Consider the following 22,541-nt stretch of genomic DNA (forward strand, 5'->3'; position numbering starts at 1 on the left):
AAACCCTAAAGACTCCAGCAGAAAATTACTAGAGCTCATCAATGAATATAGTAAAGTTGCAGGATATAAAATCAACACACAGAAATCCCTTGCATTCCTATACACTAATAATGAGAAAGTAGAAAAAGAAATTAAGGAAACAATTCCATTCACCATTGCAACGAAAAGAATAAAATACTTAGGAATATATCTACCTAAAGAAACTAAAGACCTATATATAGAAAACTATAAAACACTGATGAAAGAAATCAAAGAGGACACTAATAGATGGAGAAATATACCATGTTCATGGATCGGAAGAATCAATATAGTGAAAATGAGTATACTACCCAAAGCAATTTACAAATTCAATGCAATCCCTATCAAGCTACCAGCCATATTTTTCACAGAACTAGAACAAATAATTTCAAGATTTGTATGGAAATACAAAAAACCTCGAATTGCCAAAGCAATCTTGAGAAAGAAGAATGGAACTGGAGGAATCAACTTGCCTGACTTCAGGCTCTACTACAAAGCCACAGTCATCAAAACAGTCTGGTACTGGCACAAAGACAGACATATAGATCAATGGAACAAAATAGAAAGCCCAGAGGTAAATCCACACACCTATGGACACCTTATCTTTGACAAAGGAGGCAAGAATATACAATGGAGTAAAGACAATCTCTTTAACAAGTGGTGCTGGGAAAACTGGTCAACCACTTGTAAAAGAATGAAACTAGATCACTTTCTAACACCACACATAAAAATAAACTCAAAATGGATTAAAGATCTAAATGTAAGACCAGAAACTATAAAACTCCTAGAGGAGAACATAGACAAAACACTCTCTGACATAAATCACAGCAGGATCCTCTATGATCCACCTCCCAGAATTCTGGAAATAAAAGCAAAAATAAACAAATGGGATCTAATTAAAATTAAAAGCTTCTGCACAACAAAGGAAAATATCAGCAAGGTGAAAAGACAGCCTTCTGAATGGGAGAAAATAATAGCAAATGAAGCAACTGACAAACAACTAATCTCAAAAATATACAAGCAACTTATGCAGCTCAATTCCAGAAAAATAAACGACCCAATCAAAAAATGGGCCAAAGAACTAAATAGACATTTCTCCAAAGAAGACATACGGATGGCTAACAAACACATGAAAAGATGCTCCACATCACTCATTATTAGAGAAATGCAAATCAAAACCACAATGAGGTACCACTTCACACCAGTCAGAATGGCTGCGATCCAAAAATCTGCAAGCAATAAATGCTGGAGAGGGTGTGAAGAAAAGGGAACCCTCCTACACTGTTGGTGGGAATGCAAACTAGTACAGCCACTTTGGAGAACAGTGTGGAGATTCCTTAAAAAATTGCAAATAGAGCTGCCTTATGACCCAGCAATCCCACTGCTGGGCATACACACCAAGGAAACCAGAATTGAAAGAGACACGTGTACCCCAATGTTCATCGCAGCACTGTTTATAATAGCCAGGATATGGAAGCAAGCTAGACGTCCATCATCAGATGAATGGATAAGAAAGCTGTGGTACATATACACAATGGAGTATTACTCAGCCATTAAAAAGAATTCATTTGAATCAGTTCTGATGAGATGGATGAAACTGGAGCCGATTATACAGAGTGAAGTAAGCCAGAAAGAAAAACACCAATACAGTGTACTAACACATATATATGGAATTTAGAAAGATGGCAATGACGACCCTGTATGCAAGACAGGAAAAAAGACACAGATGTGTATAACGGACTTTTGGACTCAGAGGGAGAGGGAGACGGTGGGATGATTTGGGAGAATGGCATTCTAACATGTATACTATCACGTAAGAATTGAATCACCAGTCTATGTCTGATGCAGGATACAGCATGCTTGGGGCTGGTGCATGGGGATGACCCACAGAGTTGTTATGGGGAGGGAGGTGGGAAGGGGGTTCATGTTTGGGAACGCATGTAAGAATTAAAGATTTTAAAATTAAAAAAATAAAAAACTAATTAAAAAAAAAAAAGAAAAAGAAAATCACACAGTTTATAGAAGAATTGTTACTCCAATTCAGGTCTTCTGACTCCTATCTGGTATTTTTTCTACTATATCAAGAGCCCATTTGACGGAAGTAACCATTCAACTTTATTCCTTAATGCCTGACATCCACTCCACATTTTAGCTTTCAAGTATGATATTTGGGGAGTTTTATACATCATCCTTCCCTTTTTTATTACTGGGGTTTGTGAAAAAATGAATGGGTTCATTTTTTTTTTTTTTTCTCCTGACACTTCTTAAAAGTCATCAAATTGTTTTGCTTATAGCCAAGTTACTACGCCTTCAACACTTTCCTGTTCTAGGTGACAGATCACATGTTCTGGCCTTCTTTGACTATGCACTTAAGTAATTACATTGGTGACTTTTATAATGCTATCATCTGCATTGGTTTTCCTCATAGATTATATAATTTCATATTAAGATATAAAAATAAAAGACTCAAATCCTAGTATGTGGGAATGAGTTTTAAGTTTTGCATTTTAAGGGGAAAAATTGTCCAGTGAATTAGGATTTTTTAACCTCTTTATGACAAATTTGTAATATGTCACTATTGATTTTTCATTGAAATATTTGCAAACATTGTATGGAGAACTTGAGTCAGTCATCCTTTACAAGATTATATATATATATATATATATATGTGTGTGTGTGCATATAAATCATTTTGGTAGATGTATCAGTGTGGAGTAAGCTCAGTTTTTAAAAAGATGTTGAATTCTGGTTAAGAACCATTGTCCAAGGTATGTTTCAAAATATGACACCAAATTACAAATTGTGCTTGGTGCCCAGTTGCTTCAGTTATATCCCGACTCTTGTGATCCCATGGACTGTAACCCACTAAGCTCCTTTGTCCATGGGATTTCCCATGCAAGAATACTGGAGTGTGTTGCCATTTCCTTCTCCCGGGGATCTTCCTGACATGGGGATTCAAACGTATGTCTCCTGCATTGCAGGCAGATTCTTTACTGACTGAGTTACCAGGGAAGCCCAAATTACAAATTATTTGCAAGCATATGACACAGTTTTAGACAATAGAAAAGCAGTAAGTTGTTATGTATACCTTTGTGTCTTAAATGAAAAATACATCAAAGACTGTATCTGAGGTTTTTTTTTTTTTTCAATATGGCAATAGAATGTTAATGGTCTCATTACCTGAAGTAGGATAAAAATAGCTCATGATCTGAGTTCAGTTTATTTTGAATCTTTTTGCTTCGTTTCCATGCACCCATTTCAAAGAGCATTCTTTCCATTTAAATATTTTTAAGTGTTTTTAAAATTGTCCCAAATAAAAAACTTGTAAATTATTCTCTGAAGATTTGGAATGTGTCAATAGTGTCCTCACCTCGCTAGGGCATAAAACTTCTTCTTTGTTCAATATTATAGTATATAACCAAATTTTATATATACATATATATCTCCAGGAGTTGGTGATGGACAAGGAGGCCTGGCGTGCTGCGATTCATGGGGTCGCAAAGAGTCGGACACAACTGAGTGATTGATCTAAACTGAACTGATACATATACATACATACATATATATATATATATATATATATATATATATATATATATATATGCACACACCCATACATGTATAACAATCACTTCAGTGTACAGCAGAAATTAACACAACATTGTAAACCAAGTTTGGTGGTAGTGGTTTAGTCACTGATTCATGTCCAAGTCTTGTGATTCCATGGACTGTAGCCCACCAGACTACTCTGTCCATGGGATTTCCCAGGCAAGAATACTGGAGTGGGTTGCAATTTCCTTCTCCAAGGGATCTTCCTGACCCAGGAATTGAACCCACGGCTCCTGATTGCAGATGCTTCACCAGGGAGCCACCCAGGAAGCCTAAAACCAACTACGTTTAAATGTAGGAAAAAAGTTCTTCAGCATCGATCTTTACCACCCCCAAAATGGCATTTTTTCTCATGATAAAATGCTATTTCATGATATTAGAAGAGTCATATAAACATTCAGATTTTAGTACAGAGAATCCAAATCATAGAGTAGATGCCTAGATAATAGTAGACTTCCTAAAGTACACATTAGCATTAGTCTCTTCCTTAATCTGAGCTTTAACATGTTCAGCTTGAATTCCCTATTTAGCTTTTCAGATAAATGAATCAGTGATGCTTTCTAATGACTGTGTTACATGCTCTGCTGTGTTCTAAATGTCTTTAATTCTTCTGAGGGTTCCTGAATATTCAAAAATGAAATGGCTCATTGGCAGATAGTTTGAGCGTCACATTCTTAGAGAACTAACTGAATGGAAATTAACCAAATACAGAAACTTGAAATTTTTCAATTTTTAAGAATGCTTCCCCTTAAATAGAAGCTATATTTATTGTGCATTTCTTCAGTGACTTTTCTTCGAGGAACATTTAAACACAAGGTCTACACTTTTCTGTACATTTTTTTTTTCCTCCCACAGCAATCTGACTTGACAGGTTGGCAACCTGAGGTAGGGTGTTGGCCGCAAAGTCCTTCTATTCCTTCATTACCAAAATATGTGACATATCCCAGTTTGTAGGTCTCTTGGCTCTTCAGGCAATCTTAGTATCCCATTCTTAGACACAGATAATGTTATATGTTTTCCAAGCTCTATTTCATTCTTCTTTCCAGGAACACAGGAAGACTGCATTTTCCAGCTTTCTCTATGACTAGATCAGTATGTGTAGCTAGTTCTGGCCAATGAATTAAGAAATACCAAGTATGATAATTAGTCTGAAATATAGAATAACAAGATGCCACACATTTCAGGTGGCAGTGCTAAAGAAAGTAAGCCTTTATGCCTGGACAAGTAGCATATATAAGAAATGTCTTGTTATATGAAGCTACTGAAATGTTGAGGTTATTTGTTACCACAGCATTGCTTATGTGATTCTGATAATTATATATTATAAGCTACAGCAGTCCTATCAGATTCCAAATGTCTGTGTTTGATGTTTCACATATTAGAAATATATTCCATTAGCTACTCATCTACTCAAATATCTCCTCGTGCTGAGGCAACTCCAAGAGTTAAGCTTGCCCTATATTTTCATCTATAGCCTGTAAACACCTATGGCTTGTTAAAAGGATGATTCGTAGTCCTCCTTGGCTGGAGAAAATCAGAGCCTATAAGGGTAAAAGAGGAGTTAAAGAGAGATAAAAATGACTGTTTCTTAAGCTTTTTTGTAAATCAGAATCACCTGGGAAGTTTATTCTGAGTGCAAATCTGCTCCACTCAAGAGATCCTCATATTGCACAGGATCAAGAAACATGCATTTTAATATGAAACCAAAATTGGCTCTCATGTGGATGTATCTAGGAATACACTTTAAGGAGCTTTAGAGCTTTAGAGTAGACTCTAATAAAGGCTGTCTCCTCTTATAGCCTGAATAGTATAAAAATATGATGGGGTTTGAAATAATTATCATAGGTAGTTGTTTGTTTGATGCATGGAATAGTTTATTTGAATTATCAAGGGCCTGGACAATGTCCAGTACTTAATAAATCAGTCTCTCTGGAGTAGGGGCTTCACCTGAGATCTTCACCTGTAAGATGGCCCCCGAAACAATTTTTAGACACAAAGGTTTGAAACAAGTGCCATAGGGATTGTTTGTCCTTCTATACACATCTTTATGATTAGTTCAATTGATTATTCATAACTTTTTCAAAAACATTAGTTTAGGAACATTAGTTTACTAACCACCTCAGATCTTTACACAGGAAGTAAATATATTATTACCAGAGTTTTTACTAATTATAAGAAGTAATTGTAACCCATGGTGTAAATGATAGTTCCTAAAATATTATATTTTATTTTCAAGATGAACATATTTTTATTTTCCATAAAGAAAAATATAAATTATCTATTTGAGGGGAAAATAATAATATGATCATTGATTCTAGAAGACAAAAGGATTCTACTTTTTAATACTTAAATGTTATAATATTTTAAAGTGAAATTATATAAACCATAATATGACAAGGTCAGTTGTCACATCACATACTTGATATGACATTTAATTTGCTGCATGTGGGTTAACATTAACTGCCTTTTTGATTGGAATGTATAACAGTTCAAATTAAATAGTTCTGATTAGGTGGCTTTGTAATAGGAATATTTCCACTTGAGTCTTACAAGAGTAGTTCTACAATCGGCACTGAGTCAGGGGTCAGAAGCCCAGATTAGAAGCCCAACCCTTGCTAATTGACTGAGTGTCATTAGGAAAGCCACTTAGTCTGGATAATATGTTCCTGTTCTGTACTGCTTTTGTGTTAAAAAATGATGTAATAAAATCAATTTGTAAGCCATAAGTAATTATGCAAATGGAGTGGTTTCACTATGGATATAAAATTGGCCAACAATTATTGAGCACTTACAATGTGCCAGACACTGTGATATGAACCTACATGAGTTACACAATTTAATACTCACAAAGTCCAATAAGTTTAATAATATTATCTCCGTTTTAGCTCACAGGAGATGGAGACCCTTAGAGCCCATGGTAAAACACAGGAGAGAAGGAGGTCTCATATTTCTCTCTGCTTAACTTGAAACTTATTCCTAAAAAGGCGATATTCCTGTGTAAGTGATATCCATTTAACCTACCGCCATATCAATTGAGTTAGGAATCTGCATGACCCATGAGGAAATATTTTCCTCCTTATTCACCCAACTGAAATATATTGTACTGAACACTACATTCAAGTGTACCATGTTGGGTCAGGAAATACTCATATAACCTCCTTGCTTTTCTCCATACAGTACAAGTATGGTCTATCATCTGTCTGAACATCTTTTAGATTTTGGCTATATGCCAAAAATCATACCATTTTATTGGTTTCATTGTGCTTCTATTGTCAATGGCAATTGATACTGACCAAAACTGAGCTTTTGAGAATACCACGATTATCCAGCTACACATTCATAATAAGAGTTCATGTTTAATTTTCCATGCCTCTCCCACTAGTCTTTTCATTTATTTTCTTCACTTAGGAAATAATTTATAAATGACAAAAGTAATCTATCAGTTTTCCCAAACATATTTTATGATTTGAAACACTGTGCTAATAAGGAATAAGACTGATTACGGATAACAGCATTCTCTCCCTACTTGGGTTTTGGAGCAACTTACATTAGCCACTATTTAACAGACTTAGAGAGAAACTACTATCTGTCTTCCAAGTGAAGATTCCTGAACATACATCAAATATGGATTAATCTCTTTAAGAAGGCCTGCAATGTAGAACATGAGTTGCACACTGTCATTTACTGCTGGGTGTTCAGGTAGGGTGGCCTGTCCTTTCCTAATTACAAGTTTCTTGTTGAATCCCATTTACTCTGGAGGGCCCTATTCCCTCATCTTATTTCTGCATGAAAAGGATCTAATCGCTTCTTATTTCAAAAGAGAGTTCTGTATTTCTTTCCAAGGGGAGGAGTGGGATGAAAACTCTGGTTTCTTTCTCCAGGCCTCATTCATTATTAATAACTGAGAAAGGCCATAGCTCTTGAGGAGTCAAGTTTATGTGCTGAAGTGAGTGCTAATGTCTGGTACCACCTTTGCCTCCTTTTGCTTTGCTCCTGTTCATGAGCAGTAGATTGTGCTTCTAATTTCTTACAGTAAAACCACCATTCAGGGACCCTTTACCAGACTAGATGGAAGACACGCTATTTCCAGCTTTTTCTCCTTAATGGAGTGTTGGGTCAGTTCAGCCCTATTCTGAGTGTCTGGATGTCTTCAGTTTGGGGAGGGAATAAATGTTTTCCATTATTTCCTTAGGGCCAGTCTGTGTTCTTCAGTCTCAATATCACCAGGGTTATTTGGATACCCATTCGACATATGCTTTTTGAATGAATACTTTAGCTCTGAAATTACAAATTAGTGGCCCTTTGGGTGAATATGTGCTCATGTGTTTAGGTTTTTTTTTTTTTTTAAGTCATTTCATAATTGACAGATTACTTAAAAATCTGGATTTTGAGATTCATTTGAAAAATGACACTTTTTCAACACTGGGGCTTAATCATTGACAGGAATCAAATGAAACAGAGTGAAGGATGCTCCTTTTTAAAGAAATATATACTTTACCTCCAGGCTTAATTATCTCTATTTTCTCCCTGACTTGGAAATCAAATGCTATGTGCCTTTTATGATTGTATTAAAATATTTAAAGAGATATTTATCTCTATCTATGTCCATATACACATGAGTACTAGATGAAGAGCATTGTATTATACTTATATGTGGCCGTCTTTTCTCCTTTTTCTTACTCTTTGATCCTTGTAGGTCCTTGAATGACTAGTCTCAGAATTCCAAATGAGAAGAAGGGATTGATGGACCAAACTCTACCCTAACCCCTAACCGTACTGGATTTTTCAGCTATCATTTCTAAAATTATAATGATATTTTTGTATAGCTCTTCATTTCCTTTGAGACATTTCTTATTCTCTTTTGGCCCTTTCCTAGATCATTCCTAGAAAGAAACTAAAGATACAGCTCAGCTTTCCTAGTACCCAAACCAAATCTCAATTTCCTTAAAAGAATAGTCTGCAGATATGAATTTAAAAGTCATGAAAAAGTAGAAGGGAAAGAGAGAGGTAAAAATTTGTTAGTACAAATGAAATCACATAAAAATATAACTTTATTGATGCTAACAACTTTAGGCAATTTAGAGAACACTAGTTTACAGTGAGACAGAACTCTACACATCCCTGTGTGGGAGTACTTGGTTCTTCCTGGGAAAATGTTCTGTAGGTTTCCCATTGAGCCCGTTCCTACAGCTTCCACCAAAACTGAAACTGACTTCTTTCCATGATGCTCCCTCGAGATGCACATACCCTGTTAAGTGTCATAGCCCAAGTACACCTGACTGACTTATAGTATGAGGTTGGTCAACAAACTCAAAGGAAACACTGAAATTCTTTGCTCTGTTTAAAACCATGGGGTAAGAGAGAGGATCAGACTTTCGGCAACTTGCACATACTGACCTTCTAGGGCCCAAGAAGAGTGTGCTCTTCTGAGGCCATTAGAGGCAATAAATCTGGATTCAGGTCCTTCAGGTCTTTTGTCTCCTAGAAATAAATAGTTTTTAAAAATCAATAAAGGGGACACAACCTGATAGTCCGTTAGATGATAAAAATGTCAATTATTCCCATAGGTTCATGACACATAACAGGCTGGTAGAAATAGCAGCCACCACCCACCACACAGTAATTATAAGATATAAAAGTCATTGTTATTGGATAAATCCGTGAAATGGTGAAGAGCAAGGGCTGAAATCTGGGGGGCAGGGGGTTCCAATCTGGTGCCATTTTGTATCCATTGAGTTTCTGACTCTTGGGGAACAGGCTTACAAAGGTGTGTCTCCCACTGGGGCTGGGTGTGGATCTCTGCCCGGCTCTTGCTCCTAAGCTGACTCTCTCCTTCACAGTAGGTGACACAGCACCGGCAGCCTGCAGAGGGCTTCCCTCTGTGCTTCGACATCGTGTCTGGGCCCGGAGAAGCGCCTGCAGCTCTCCCTGAGCTCTGGAGTTCTGGGGGCTCTTTCAAACGGCTTTTCCTCCTTTGAACGTGGTCCAGACTGATGTCAGACTGGGAAGAGCAGCTCTCATTCCAGCCAGAGCTGGCACTCAGACTTCTCAGTGGAAGAGCCAGTCTCAAGGCCTTCCAGAATTTAGAGCCAGAATGTTTTGACTTTTCTCCCTTCCAGCTCACAAAAGATACAGACTCCTTCAGCTGTAGGATGCTTGGGTGTGGCTGTTCAAGGGGACGATACTCAACCACAATGAGCTTGGTGGCAATGGAGTTCTGGCACATGACACCCAGTTTGAACTCTAACATGCTGATGCTCTTTTCTGTCACATAATCTGGGCTCAGCACAACAATCATCCTCCGGCTCCTTTGAATGAAGTCAAAAACTGCTTCCACTGTATCTATAGGAAAATGAAAGATAGGACAATCCCTAGTGAAAACATACACGTTTCAGTTCATTGTTGATAGTCTTAGGGAGGACAGGCAACGAACACTTGAAAATACAAGATCGAAGTGTTAAATAATCTACCCAGGTAAGGAATCTCATCTACACTATTCTTATTGTTGCAGTGTCTGCTGCCTTCAAGCATGAGGAAGTAACCACCTGTAAAAGCAGCTTATTTCAGTTCTACTTGTAAATAATTTTTTGTTTTGAAAAGTTGTTTCCTTGTACTTTAGTGGTCTTAGATCTGACAGTTTAAAATACTTTAAGTATTTCATAATTATTGTGATCTCATTGTATTTTTTTCCTCATCTCTAGATTAAATAACTTCATGAATTTTAAATCTTATTCTCCATATGAATTGGTATCAAGTCTCTTCCCTACTTTTATTGATTTTTTTCTTAATAACATTCAGTTTATGTATATATGTCACCTAAGAGTATTATCATGAACAGGACTGAACATAATGCTCCAGACACAGTCTTATCAGCAAAGATCTACAGGGCATTACTCGCTCCTAAGGTCCACACAGTTATAGCTCTTGATACTTAAAATTTTTGGATATATCAGACAGTTCATAGTATTGACTGTGATGGCAACCAAAATTCCTTTTCTTTTTCTCTGTATGCCAAGAATTGGTTTGCATAACAATTAAAGAGGCAAAAACAATGACAACAATAACTGGTAAAAACCATCCAATTAGACTTCTCACCAAGCATTCAATTCTAATAGTTATTGCGGTGGATTTGGGCAAAACCTAACAGAAGCTTCTTGAGATAAACTCCGTGCTAAACTCATTGTGAGATTTAGGAGCTTAAACAGATTTTCTGAAGGAAATTCCAAACTTGTAAATTGCAGCTGTTGACAACTCTGAAAACACATACTGTGAACAGACCATGAGATTGAGCACCTATGCTTCTCAGGCCAGGAGTGAAGCACTGAGGGAGAAACTCAGTCTGTGAAGACAAGCTGAAAGCTTTCAGTGAATTGGATTATGAATTTGACAGGGAATGAAGGAGCTTTGCTCTCTACCATATTATTTCTTTCCAACTGCTAAGTTTAACATGAATTTGAAGAAAAACAAAAAGAGATGTGCTCAGTGTTTAAGAACTTGTGACTGGCTTTATCAAAAGCGCAAAGTATTTTAGTGACTTTTTGCTTTAATCTTTTCTTTTTGCTTCCATCACTTATCTTCAAAGCCTGTTTGTGTGTGTGTGTGTGTGTGTGTGTGTGTGTGTGTGTGTGTGTATCTGTGTGTCTTGGTAACTCCTTTTTCTTTCCTATCTTATTCAGAATCTTATGTTTCTACCTTTCATAAAACCAAGGATTTGAAAAAAAAAAAAACCAAGGATGTGACTTTAGGAAGTCTACTGTTTCTCTTGTATCATGATGAATATGATATAACCTTAAGATAACATGCATAATTTTTCAACAAAAGGAACTCGTGCACTCAAATTGCGTGTAGGGAGGAGGTGTGTAACTCTGGGTATGTGTGGTTCATTTCTAAATAGTCACTTTAGCAAAATGTTTGTTCTGTCCAAAGGGGGTACCATTGTTGAAAATAAAACATTGTCTTAGACCCTCTAAAAAAATTGTCTTTAAAGCTTATGGCTTTTTGTTTGTTTGTTTTTAATTTTGGTAATCCACTTGAAAGTGGAGGATTTGCCTTTTAGAGAGGGTAATGCAAAAAAATAAAATAAGTAAATATGAATGGTGGAGTTCCAGACATTGAGGAATAGATTAGAACATGGTTTTCAGATAAGAGTTGATCTATATCTTGGCATCTTCATATAATACTTTGAGAAACTGCTTCCTTTATGGCCTATTTTAATATCTTCCATACTGTTAAATTTCATATTTGAGGATGTTAATTATTATATTTTTAAATGATGACTATTATTTGGAGAGGGCATCTTAAATTAGGTTGTTTGTTCTGTTTGGGTACAAAAAAAAAAAAAGAAGAAGAAAACCTGAGGTGTGGCTATAGATTGATAAGACCAGTTATTTTGTGTGTGGTCATAAATTGGGTTTGGAGTGACAGTTTCTGATCTATAACTCTTCACAACTCTAGAATAATCCTGCCAATAAAAGTTACAGTATCCTAGGTATTAACGTGGGAGTAGAAAGAAAACTAAAAGAAAACTAGGACTGTAATTTTTTTCTTTAGCTAGATTACTGGTATGTGAGAGTGTATTAAACCTCTCTCTCTTTCTCTTAAAACTTGAAGTACAGATTTTAAAAAATAGGGGCATCTAATTTGAAAGACTAATCTGAATTAAAATACTGGTTTCTCCATTTATCTTAATAGTATAATCATTTATTTTAGTATCTTTAAAGTTTGAATTCATCCATCTATAAAATACGTATAATGAGAGCAAATTTGTAGGGTTGCTGGACAATTTATCAATACCATTAGGTCAATGTCTACTGCATGGTATGCTTTTGAATTAATCACCTTGATTAAATTATTATTATTCAATGTTTACTGAGCACAATATTAAAATAATGGATAGACTAATATTGATTCCATATCAATCTCAATAACCTCAGATATGCAGATGACACCACCCTTATGGCAGAAAGTGAAGAGGAACTCAAAAACCTCTTGATGAAAGTGAAAGTGGAGAGTGAAAAAGTTGGCTTAAAGCTCAACATTCACAAAACGAAGATCATGGCATTCGGTCCCATCACTTCATGGGAAATAGATGGGGAAACAGTGGAAACAGTGTCAGACTTTATTTTTGGGGGCTCCAAAATCACTGCAGATGGTGACTGCAATCATGAAATTAAAAGACGCTTACTCCTTGGAAGAAAAGTTATGAGCAACCTAGATAGCATATTCAAAAGCAGAGACATTACTTTGCCGACTAAGGTCCATCTAGTCAAGGCTATGGTTTTTCCTGTGGTCATGTATGGATGTGAGAGTTGGACTGTGAAGAAGGCTGAGTGCCGAAGAATTGATGCTTTTGAACTGTGGTGTTGGAGAAGACTCTTGAGAGTCCCTTGGACTGCAAGGAGATCCAACCAGTCCATTCTGAAGGAGATCAGCCCTGGGATTTCTTTGGAAGGAATGATGCTAAAGCTGAAACTCCAGTACTTTGGCCTCCTCATGCAAAGAGTTGACTCATTGGAAAAGACTGTGATGCTGGGAGGGATGGGGGGCAGGAGGAGAAGGGGACGACAGAGGATGAAATGGCTGGATGGCATCACTGACTCAATGGATGTGAGTCTGAGTGAACTCTGGGAGTTGGTGATGGACAGTTAGGCCTGGCGTGCTGCGATTCATGGGGTTGCAAAGAGTCGGACTCGACTGAGCGACTGAACTGAACTGAACTGAATTGAATGGGAGCTTTAGAAGATTGACTTAAACTGTGGATTCAAAGTTTTAAAATTCTGTCTATTAGGGTTTAAAATAAAAGTGAAATACTTAGTTAACCCATTGCTAAGAATACTTCACATCCCTTGAGTAAAAACAGAGAAATAGATAAGTTGCTGAATGTGTCTCCTGTTATACTTCATGTTTACTTGTGTCAAAGACCTAATAACCTCAGTTGTTCACTCAGTTGTGTCCAACTCTTTACAACACAATGGAGTATAGTCTGCCAGCCTCCTTTGTCCATGAAATTTTCCAAGCAAAAATAGGCTGGAGTAGGTTGTCATTTCCTTCTCTAGGCAATCTTCCTGACCCAGGGATTGAACCTGCATCTCTTGCATTGGCAGGAGGATTCCTTACCACTGCATCACCTGGGTGCTTATATCTCCAAAGACAGTGATATACATTATGTTCCAACTCTGCTTTAAAGTTGTTTCTTAAATGAGTAAAGATTGCTTTTTTTGTAACTTCCATGCATTGATCCTAAGTCTACTCTTTGGAGACTGGTTTGAAACAAGGAAATGTTTTGGAGGAAAATTTTTACTAAGCAAACCAGTTAAATTATAGAGGCCCAATAAATATTCTTGAAATAAATAAGATTTATTTTAAAAAGCAAGAAAGCTCCCTTTTACTACAGACTTAATATTAACTCAAAAGAAAATGTCTTTTCAAATATTTATCACTGATTTGTTTGAAATAGAAATGCATATCTGATTCAAATGATCACCTGCTAACTAAAGGCAAGGCATTATTAGTTGATCTTTTTTAAGGCAACTGCTTTCAAGTTGAAAACTTATAAAAGGTAGGCTACTACTGTTAACTGTCCAAGTTTCAAGCTGAACAAAAAGAAATAGGTTTGTGTCTCTATATTAAAACTCTCTCCTCTCTCTCTGCCTTTCTTTATTCTCTCTTTGTCTCTATTCCTCATCTTTTTCTCCATCTCATTCTCTCTTTTGATTCTTTCTCTCCACACTCATTCACGTGTGCACATGCACACACACACACACACACATACAGATGTCTGGTATATTAGATCAATCCATTTTACTTAAGTAACTCTTTTACTCAGAGGTAAAGAAAATGTTGAGTTGAAGTTCCCAGTTTTTTTCAGATTTTTCTCAGAAAGAGAAAACTAATGTCCCTTAAAACATTTCTTTTTCTAAGTGTATCATTCTTTTTATTCTCACTTCTTATGCCCAAACATGAAAAATACATAAAACACATGCACAAAATAAAATTCAAAGGTGAAAATAAATGGTTTATTTTTAAAATAAACAAATTTACAAATCAAATGGAAAATGGAAAATACAAACATTTATGGATAAAATAAAAAAGATAGTCTTAAAATATGAAAAACCTATGGAAAGAAAATAGAGAATTAACACGTGGAGTGAAACTTTTGTTTTCCAATAAAATGGAGTACTTGTTTATTAGAATATTAGGGAATCATCTAAACTACAATGCAGAAAAAATTAAATTATTTTATATGGTTGTGTAATTGGACACTCTATATATCATGTCTTTTTTGTTTGTTTGTTTAATTGGGTGCAGAAGGTCTTTATACCATATACCTAAAACCTTTGAGATTTTTCTTTTTAACACTGGATACTTTTGTTTTTAATATTAGAGAGAGATTTCTCCTTGCTGTCCAATGTATGTTTCTCCTTCTCTCTCAAATAATCTGTACTGGGCATCTTCTGGATCATAAAACAAACAAACAAAAAAAGAACTCTTGAAACAAAATTATCTTAGGATGAGATATCATTTCAATTTGAGTTGCTTTAGATTTTTAGCATTTGAAAACGTTCAGTAGCAAATACAGTAATATAAATAGAACAAAATTTATCTAGAAGTTTCTAGGGGTACCAAACATCATTTAGCATAAATATGAAATCCAAAAGTGCAAAAAGATGCTGCACTGGCAAGAGAATGGCCCCTTGATAATGGGGCTGTCCCTCATCTACCTAAAGCTCATTCTTGAATTGAAATTCAAATCTTATCTGGGGTCAGTTCTCCCCTGGTCTTGTGATGAAAGGGTTAATAGAAGGAGTAATCGTGCTTTGTAGTAATGAAAAGCATTAACAAAGCTAAAAACATTAGATCCAAGATGACCCCCATACCGTAGTTTTATAGTCAATGATTCATGAAGCTTTTGTTTTATTTAAAATAATAACTCCTCCATAGAAATATGATTTATTAAATAGACTTTAGTAATCAGAAGGACACAAATATAGGAGATAATTTTAGAATAGTTTATCAACATTCATACTACTAAGATAAGGATTTCCTTAAATTATGAATTATTATTTTCATAGGATACCCAGGCTCATTTATAGGTATTTTTATTTTCTTTTCCTTTATTACTTAAAAGTCCAAATAGAGACTTATCTCTCCAAGAGTTGAGCACTAAGATTAACATAATTTCTAAGTATGTGTGCTCAGAATACAGTAGATGGTCAATTAATGCCATGGGGCTGGCTACTGCTTAGCAGAGACCATGGAAGTTCTGTGCAAAACAGAAGCCACTGCACTCAGATCAACTGTGGCAGTAGTAAGTTATTGTTACTAATTTAGGGAGGGCAGGAGTTAACAACAACTACTCTGGGAGCTGTAAATTCACAAATATTATTAATGTGCAGAAAACAGTGACATAAAATATTACAGTAAAAAACATAATTTAAAAACTGGATAAGAGCTCCAGTAATTTGTAATATTGTGCCAATGGCTATTTAAAGTCATATGTGGATATATATATACATATATGTGTGTGTAGTGTGTGTGTATATATATACAATTCATGTATGTATGTATGTGTATCTGTAATTCATGTGTATATATGCTATATATATATATAATTTTGTATGTATATACATATATATTTTTTAAAAATCTATATGTAACATAGATATTCACCACTCTGTAAACCCTGGACTTAGTTTTCACTTTTCCAAGTCTTAAGAACAGTAAAGTTTTACTTATACAAACTAAAACATGTTTAGTTGACAGTGACTTTTCCGTCTAACTTGTTTGAAGTGAGTGTTATTAACTTATCAGTGAATAAAATATGAAAACTACTCAGGGTCCAGTTAATACTTTTAGAGTATTAATGCTAAAAGCACTCTCAAGGTCCCTAAGTCTAACTTTAACACTTTACAATGGGGAGACAGAAACAAGTAAAGAGAAATTATTTTCATAATATTCACATTAGCAAAGCTAAGATTAAAAGACAAATTGACAAACATCCTGTTCTTTGCTTTTCTTATAAGACAGAAAATGCCCTTGAAAGCTTTTTGCTCTTCTTTTACGCAATATTAGCACCAGTAAGAGAAGCTTCCTCTCCAATGAATCAAGTGTGGAGCCGCCTGCATGCTCTGAATGACTGACCCAGAATGCAGGAGGAAGGGAGATGGAGTGATGGATATGGGTCAACCTACAGATAATTGGGAGTTTACTGTAATAAAATGCTATTACATAGTTTTCAAGGTGACAAATATGATACCAACTACCTGAGATAGAGTTCAGGGGGTGGTGGGGGGAGATGACAGTAGACAATGCGGGAAAGCCCTTTAAGCCAATCATAAGGAACGTTTACAGTCACCCTGCTTTATAACATCATAAATGGTGTTGGTCTTGCTGTGAGGGTGTCTAGCATAGTAGGATGAGCAAAACAGTTTATTTTCCTTAGCAAAGATAAATTTAGGCCCTGATTATCTTTTAAGGGATGAATAAAAAGAAAAGAAAACTATACTTGAAACTCTTAATGACCTTGTTAACAGATGACTCATCTATAGTGATAGTGAAGTTGCTTAGTCATGTCCGACTCTTTGCGACCCCATGGACTGTAGCCTACCTGGCTCCTCTGTCCATGGGATTTTCAAGGCAATAGTCCTGGAGTGGATTGCCATTTCCTTCTCCAGGGGATCTTCCCAACCCAGGGATCGAACCCAGGTCTCCCGCATTGTAGACAGACGCTTTACCGTCTGAGCCACCAGGGAAGTCCTGACTCATCTATAAGGGGTCTTTAAATCAATAACAAAGGCTTCCCCATAATATTAAGATTATTCCAAAAAAAAAAAAGAGAGAGAGAGAGAGAGAGAGTGAGTGAATAGATATGAGTAGAAACAGGAATGGAGGATGCAGAAGCGGAATTTTGCATCACCAATTCTTGAAAAAAATGGAGTGACCTCAGGCACTGGTGACAAGTGGTGGCATGATCATTCTAAGCCTTGGTATTTCCTGAGGAAGCAGAACAGTTCTACAGTAACCCTGAATTTATCTCTATGGGGAGGCTTCCATAGAATCTGTTTCTGTTCATGAACAACACACTGGGAATAAAGCAGGGGAATCTTTCCTTCTTGGAGTATTGCTGGATCTTTTCATCCATCATTCACTGGCTCTTTCATACATTTTTCAAGGATGAATAAGTGAGACCCTGCTCGCCACTTCTAGACCACCTGGGGCTTTTCTTCACTGGCATGGCCACCTGCAGCTGCTTCCAGAACCTGCCCTGTGGATACTTGGATTTCTCCCCTTTCCATTTAATGACCGTGAGCACCGTCTTCGCCCTCTTCAACTCTTTCACCTTCGTTTCCTTCACAGCTTTGTACTGTACTAAAATGACGTTGATGCTGCCTCGAGAGGCCATGTTTTCTAGGCCAGCCTTGAGCTCCAGGAGGGCTTGGGTTCCCTGGAGCACGTAGTTGGGGCTTAGGACAACCAGGAGGCGTCTGCTTTTCTGAATGAAGCTCAAGGTCTCATCTGTGACAACTGGGAAAGAAAACACCATGGGGATTAGTGATGGCCAAGAACTCCCTCAAAGTGTGGGGCTTGAGGACCAAGTGAAAAGAAATTAGCAAAATAGTTTGAGAATTGGGGTGAAACTTTGTTCAACAACACTTAATCCTTAGACCCAAGGATTCAGAAAATGTTCAGAAAATGTCACTCTCTTCAGGGAGAATAGAGACTGAATCCACACATTCCAACCCTGAAGGAATTCCAAATAGGCATAAAGTCAAAATGTATTCCTATGACCTTGGTCTTCAGAAGCATCATTTGGGACATGAAGAATGTGTGGGTAGTACTGAAATCAATTTCTTCAAACTGTGTGGTATATTTTGGCCCAGCAAAATCAGGTCTTGTTCCCTCTCTCCCGAAAGATACCCATGTATTAACTCTCTACTGCCAATGAGTAGTAAAAAATATACATTATAGTGCTAAATCATAGAAATTCACTTTTCACTAACACAGAACAGCAAGAGTAAAACACTTCATTTTTTGGGAGTCCCTCTCTACTGTCAGGCACCTCCCAGACACAGACTATTCTATATCATTGGAATAGGAACTGAAGAAAATCTAGCCAATTGAATGGCATTTTGACTGGAATCCCATTCTCAGCTCAGCTTTCTATTCTGCTCTGCTCTGGAGCCTAAATTAGTCCCTGAATCTTTCTCCTTAAACTCCTGTCATTACTAAGAAGCCATGTGTTTCAGCAGCTGCTAGCTGATGCGTGTGCCTTCACTGGCAAGCAAATGGTTTCTTCAGGTCGAAAAAGAAGAAGCAGCAGGGGAAAATGGAAATGCTGTATAATTTTATTCTGTTGTCAAGGGTTCTGATTAGTTCCTGTCACTAAATTCTTGGGAATAATCCATCTCCTCGAGGTTGCTTATCAAGGACGGAATAATCCTTTTCCTGGGGTTCAGATAGAAGGCAACTCCAGGGAATGCACCAGTGTTGTGGAAGACCATCTCAAGGTTTACCATACTCCCAACTCCCCTTAGCAGTCATCTTGCCCTTTAATCTTCACAGGTACAGAGGCAATGGCGAGAGAGTTGAAATTAAAATAGCATGTGCAGCCTAGAGGAGAATCCAGGAAGCACCGTTGCTGATTGACTGCGTGTAAGCAGGGAAAGAGACCTAGAGGCAAAGAGGACTGAGTAAAAGCAGCAGGGAGAATGCAAAAGATCACAAAGATCAGTCATCAAGAGCAAAGTGCAAGAGTAATTACATAGAACTTGAATTCTACAAAAACTATCAATCCCTGCCGGAGTCTTACATTGTTATACTGTATATCTTCACGTAACTGTTCAGATAGTAGTAAATATCAGTTGAAAGACTTATGAAGGAATAATTAGATGAATTAATTATTTAAGATTTTAAGCTTCAAAATGAGTGGGATTTGTCCTTTATCTATATAGTCAAGTCATCATTTTCTGACAAAATTATGCTGAAAGAGATATCTCCTACAGAAAAGAAGCATGATGGACTTTTGGATGATGATTTTGGACATAAAGTGATCCAGCTAATTCAAAATAAGAATAAATATTAATGTCCATTCTCTCTCTCAAATTATCAATATAACTAAAAAATATGCTAACTGATTAATGTAAACAGGATTTAGGGGAAGAAAATAAATTAGTTTGTTGCAAAGATTAGATATATTCATTCATTTTAACAGTACAGAGTTTAACAGTGGGTTTATGAGTGCTATTATGCATTTATAAAAGAGACTCGAATGTAGCATCACTTTATGTGTTACTGTCTGGATCTGAAAATTAGAGGTATATTTTATTTTAAATCATTCAGCATTTCAATCTTTTTATACCTATTAGGATATACTGGCCTTTGTAAAATGTTAAACTCATTTCAAATGTGTAATTTGATATGAAGGAAGAAACAGACACAAGGAAAGAAGGGATTTGAGCAGCACTGGTTTTCAAGAAAACAAGAATGAAAAAAAAGGAAGGAAAATATTCTAATTACTATCAGTAAGTAATATAATGGAGGATTCCATGCACTCTCTTCTGTGCCTCACTTTTTGCAAAATTGAGTAAATCTTATCTGTATACAAATGTTTTAAACTCACTCTTTATGAAAAAATTCTAGGCAAATTAGTGCAAATTAGTTAAACCTTCTACAAATCTAAATGTGAGTAAACAAAATGTTTAAAGCTGTGGCTCTTAGCAGAGCTCCAATGCACTCTGCATCTACACTTTCCTGACATTGTTTTTAAAACTTACTGGGGAAATATTTTAAAACCTAAAACTGCACTTGAATAATCTACATCTTACAATGTAGAATTATTCCTGTTGTTGTTGTTTAGTTGCTAAGTCATGTCTGACTCTTTGTGACCCATGGACTGTACCCTGCCAAAACTTTTTGTCCATGGGACTTCTCAGGTAAGAATACTGGAGTGGATTGGCATTTCCTTCCTTATGGCATCTTTCTGAGCCAGGGATAGGACCCACATCTCCTGTGTTTCTTGCGTTGGCAGGCCGATTCTTTACCACTGAGACATCTGGGAAGACCAGACTTATTCCTAGAGAGTCTCTATCTGTTACAAAACGAACTGGGCATTTAAATGTCCAAAGATGTCAACACAGAACTGTGCTATGACTCTTACGTGTGACCCGAAGCTAGAGATCTACTCTGCCTTTCAGTGTAGCATCACCTGTACTCATCTGAAATACCTACTTCCCCCAGGCAGACTGTCTCGGTCAAAGATGCACAGCTTGTATCCAAATTCATTCTCCAAGACTCCACGGAGGGTCAGTAATACAAATTCTTCTTCTTCAGCATTCCTTGCATAGGATACATAAATATCATATTCCTTTCCATCTAGCAAAAATTTAATAAAAGACACAAAACACAGATCCAATATAAATTAGGAAAGTTTCTCAATAGTGCTGTATTTTTTCTTAAATCAAACTTTTGGATATTAGATATTTTCATTTTTTACACATGTGAATTAGCTGACAGATTTCAGTGTGATTCCCCACCTGCGACAGGGCTCCAGGCAAAATGACTATTTTGAGGTGTAATTGCAAAGTTTATCTGATGTGTCTTCTACTCTCATCTCAGTGAGTTCAGAGTTTGTAGTGGAGAATGAGTGAGGTTCGGCTCATTCGACTATGAACTGATGGAATCAGGAAGCAAATAGTTACTCAGTCAGAGATGCTGGCAAAAATACCATGCAGAACATTTCTAATTCCTGCCCTCGTATGTCACTCACTAATATATAAGAATAATAAATTGAGCAAAACCTTGAGAAATGTTTAAATCACGTATACCTGAAAATACCTACAATTAAAATATGCTTAGATTTGATGAACCAATTTTTCTCCCAGTTGCCTAATTATAAAAATCATCTCTTGTTAAAAATACAGGTGCCTGTCTCTTCTACAACCCATTCAATGAGATTCTTTATGGGATGGGTATTAGAATTGGTAATTAAATGTTTCATTCTTGTCACCTGGCATAGAGGCACCAAAACAGTGTTTCTTAAACTATAATGTGTACACAAATCATTTTGGGATACTGTTGAAATGTAGATGCTGATTCATAATAGGGGCTAGCCTTTAGATGCTCCTTTTAGTAAGCTTCCATGTGATTCTTCTGGTACACAGATAACCTGTGAGTAAAAAGTGTGGACATACACTGTCTAGTACAATAACCACAAGCCACAAGTGGCTATTAAGCACTGGAAATGTATCTGGTCTGAATGGAGGTATGCTGCAAGTGTAAAACACAATACATGCTGAACTTTGAAGATTTTTTAGTACCAAAAATAAGACTAAAATATCTCTGTTAACATAATATTAAATTACAAGCTAAAATGATAGCCTTTTGAACATGTTAGATAACATAATTATTAAAATTATTTTCACTTTTATTTTCTTTTTCCTTATGTGACCACTAGAACAATATTAAATTACATACGTGGTTCATATTGTATTTCTATTCAGATAGTGCCAATCTAGACTAAATCATATATTGACCCAAGAAAGCAGGCTAATATGCATTAGAAAGATTTTCAATAGTAAGGGCTGAAACCAAAGTTAGTCTGATTATATCTTCCAACTAATCCAGGTTTTATCAAGCCAATATGTTTTCTCAAGATTCTAGTCAGGAGATATACATGAAATTCTCATTACTCACCTAAAATGGTTTCATCTGTTCCAAAATGAGCCCGGTAAAATAAGACCATCTCCAGCCAGTAAACATGGTAAATAACAATGAGAATCACCACCAGGAGAACTGTGGCTCCAAAGCCACATGCCAGTTCCACTGTGTACCTTGGAGCTATCATTGGAGAAACCAACAAAGAAACAAACTGATTTGTGCATGATAGTCATGGTGACCCATCATTCTGCAAACAGCTG

General features: G+C 36.4%; 1 protein-coding gene across 1 annotated transcript in view; it reads right to left on the minus strand.

Moving 5' to 3' along the window:
• Positions 1-9,250: 9,250 nt before the first annotated feature.
• The window catches only part of IL1RAP (interleukin 1 receptor accessory protein), a 97,294-nt gene continuing 84,003 nt past the window's right edge, over positions 9,251-22,541 (minus strand). Inside the window, exons 8-10 of the mRNA XM_052646552.1 lie at positions 22,318-22,461; positions 20,854-20,997; positions 9,251-9,969 (exon numbers count right to left, since the gene is read on the minus strand). Of these exons, the coding sequence (XP_052502512.1) occupies positions 9,251-9,969; positions 20,854-20,997; positions 22,318-22,461 (1,007 nt within the window). The remainder of the gene's footprint in view (positions 9,970-20,853; positions 20,998-22,317; positions 22,462-22,541) is intronic.

Source organism: Budorcas taxicolor, chromosome 1 (assembly GCF_023091745.1).
Source record: "Budorcas taxicolor isolate Tak-1 chromosome 1, Takin1.1, whole genome shotgun sequence".
Lineage (NCBI taxonomy): Eukaryota > Metazoa > Chordata > Mammalia > Artiodactyla > Bovidae > Budorcas > Budorcas taxicolor.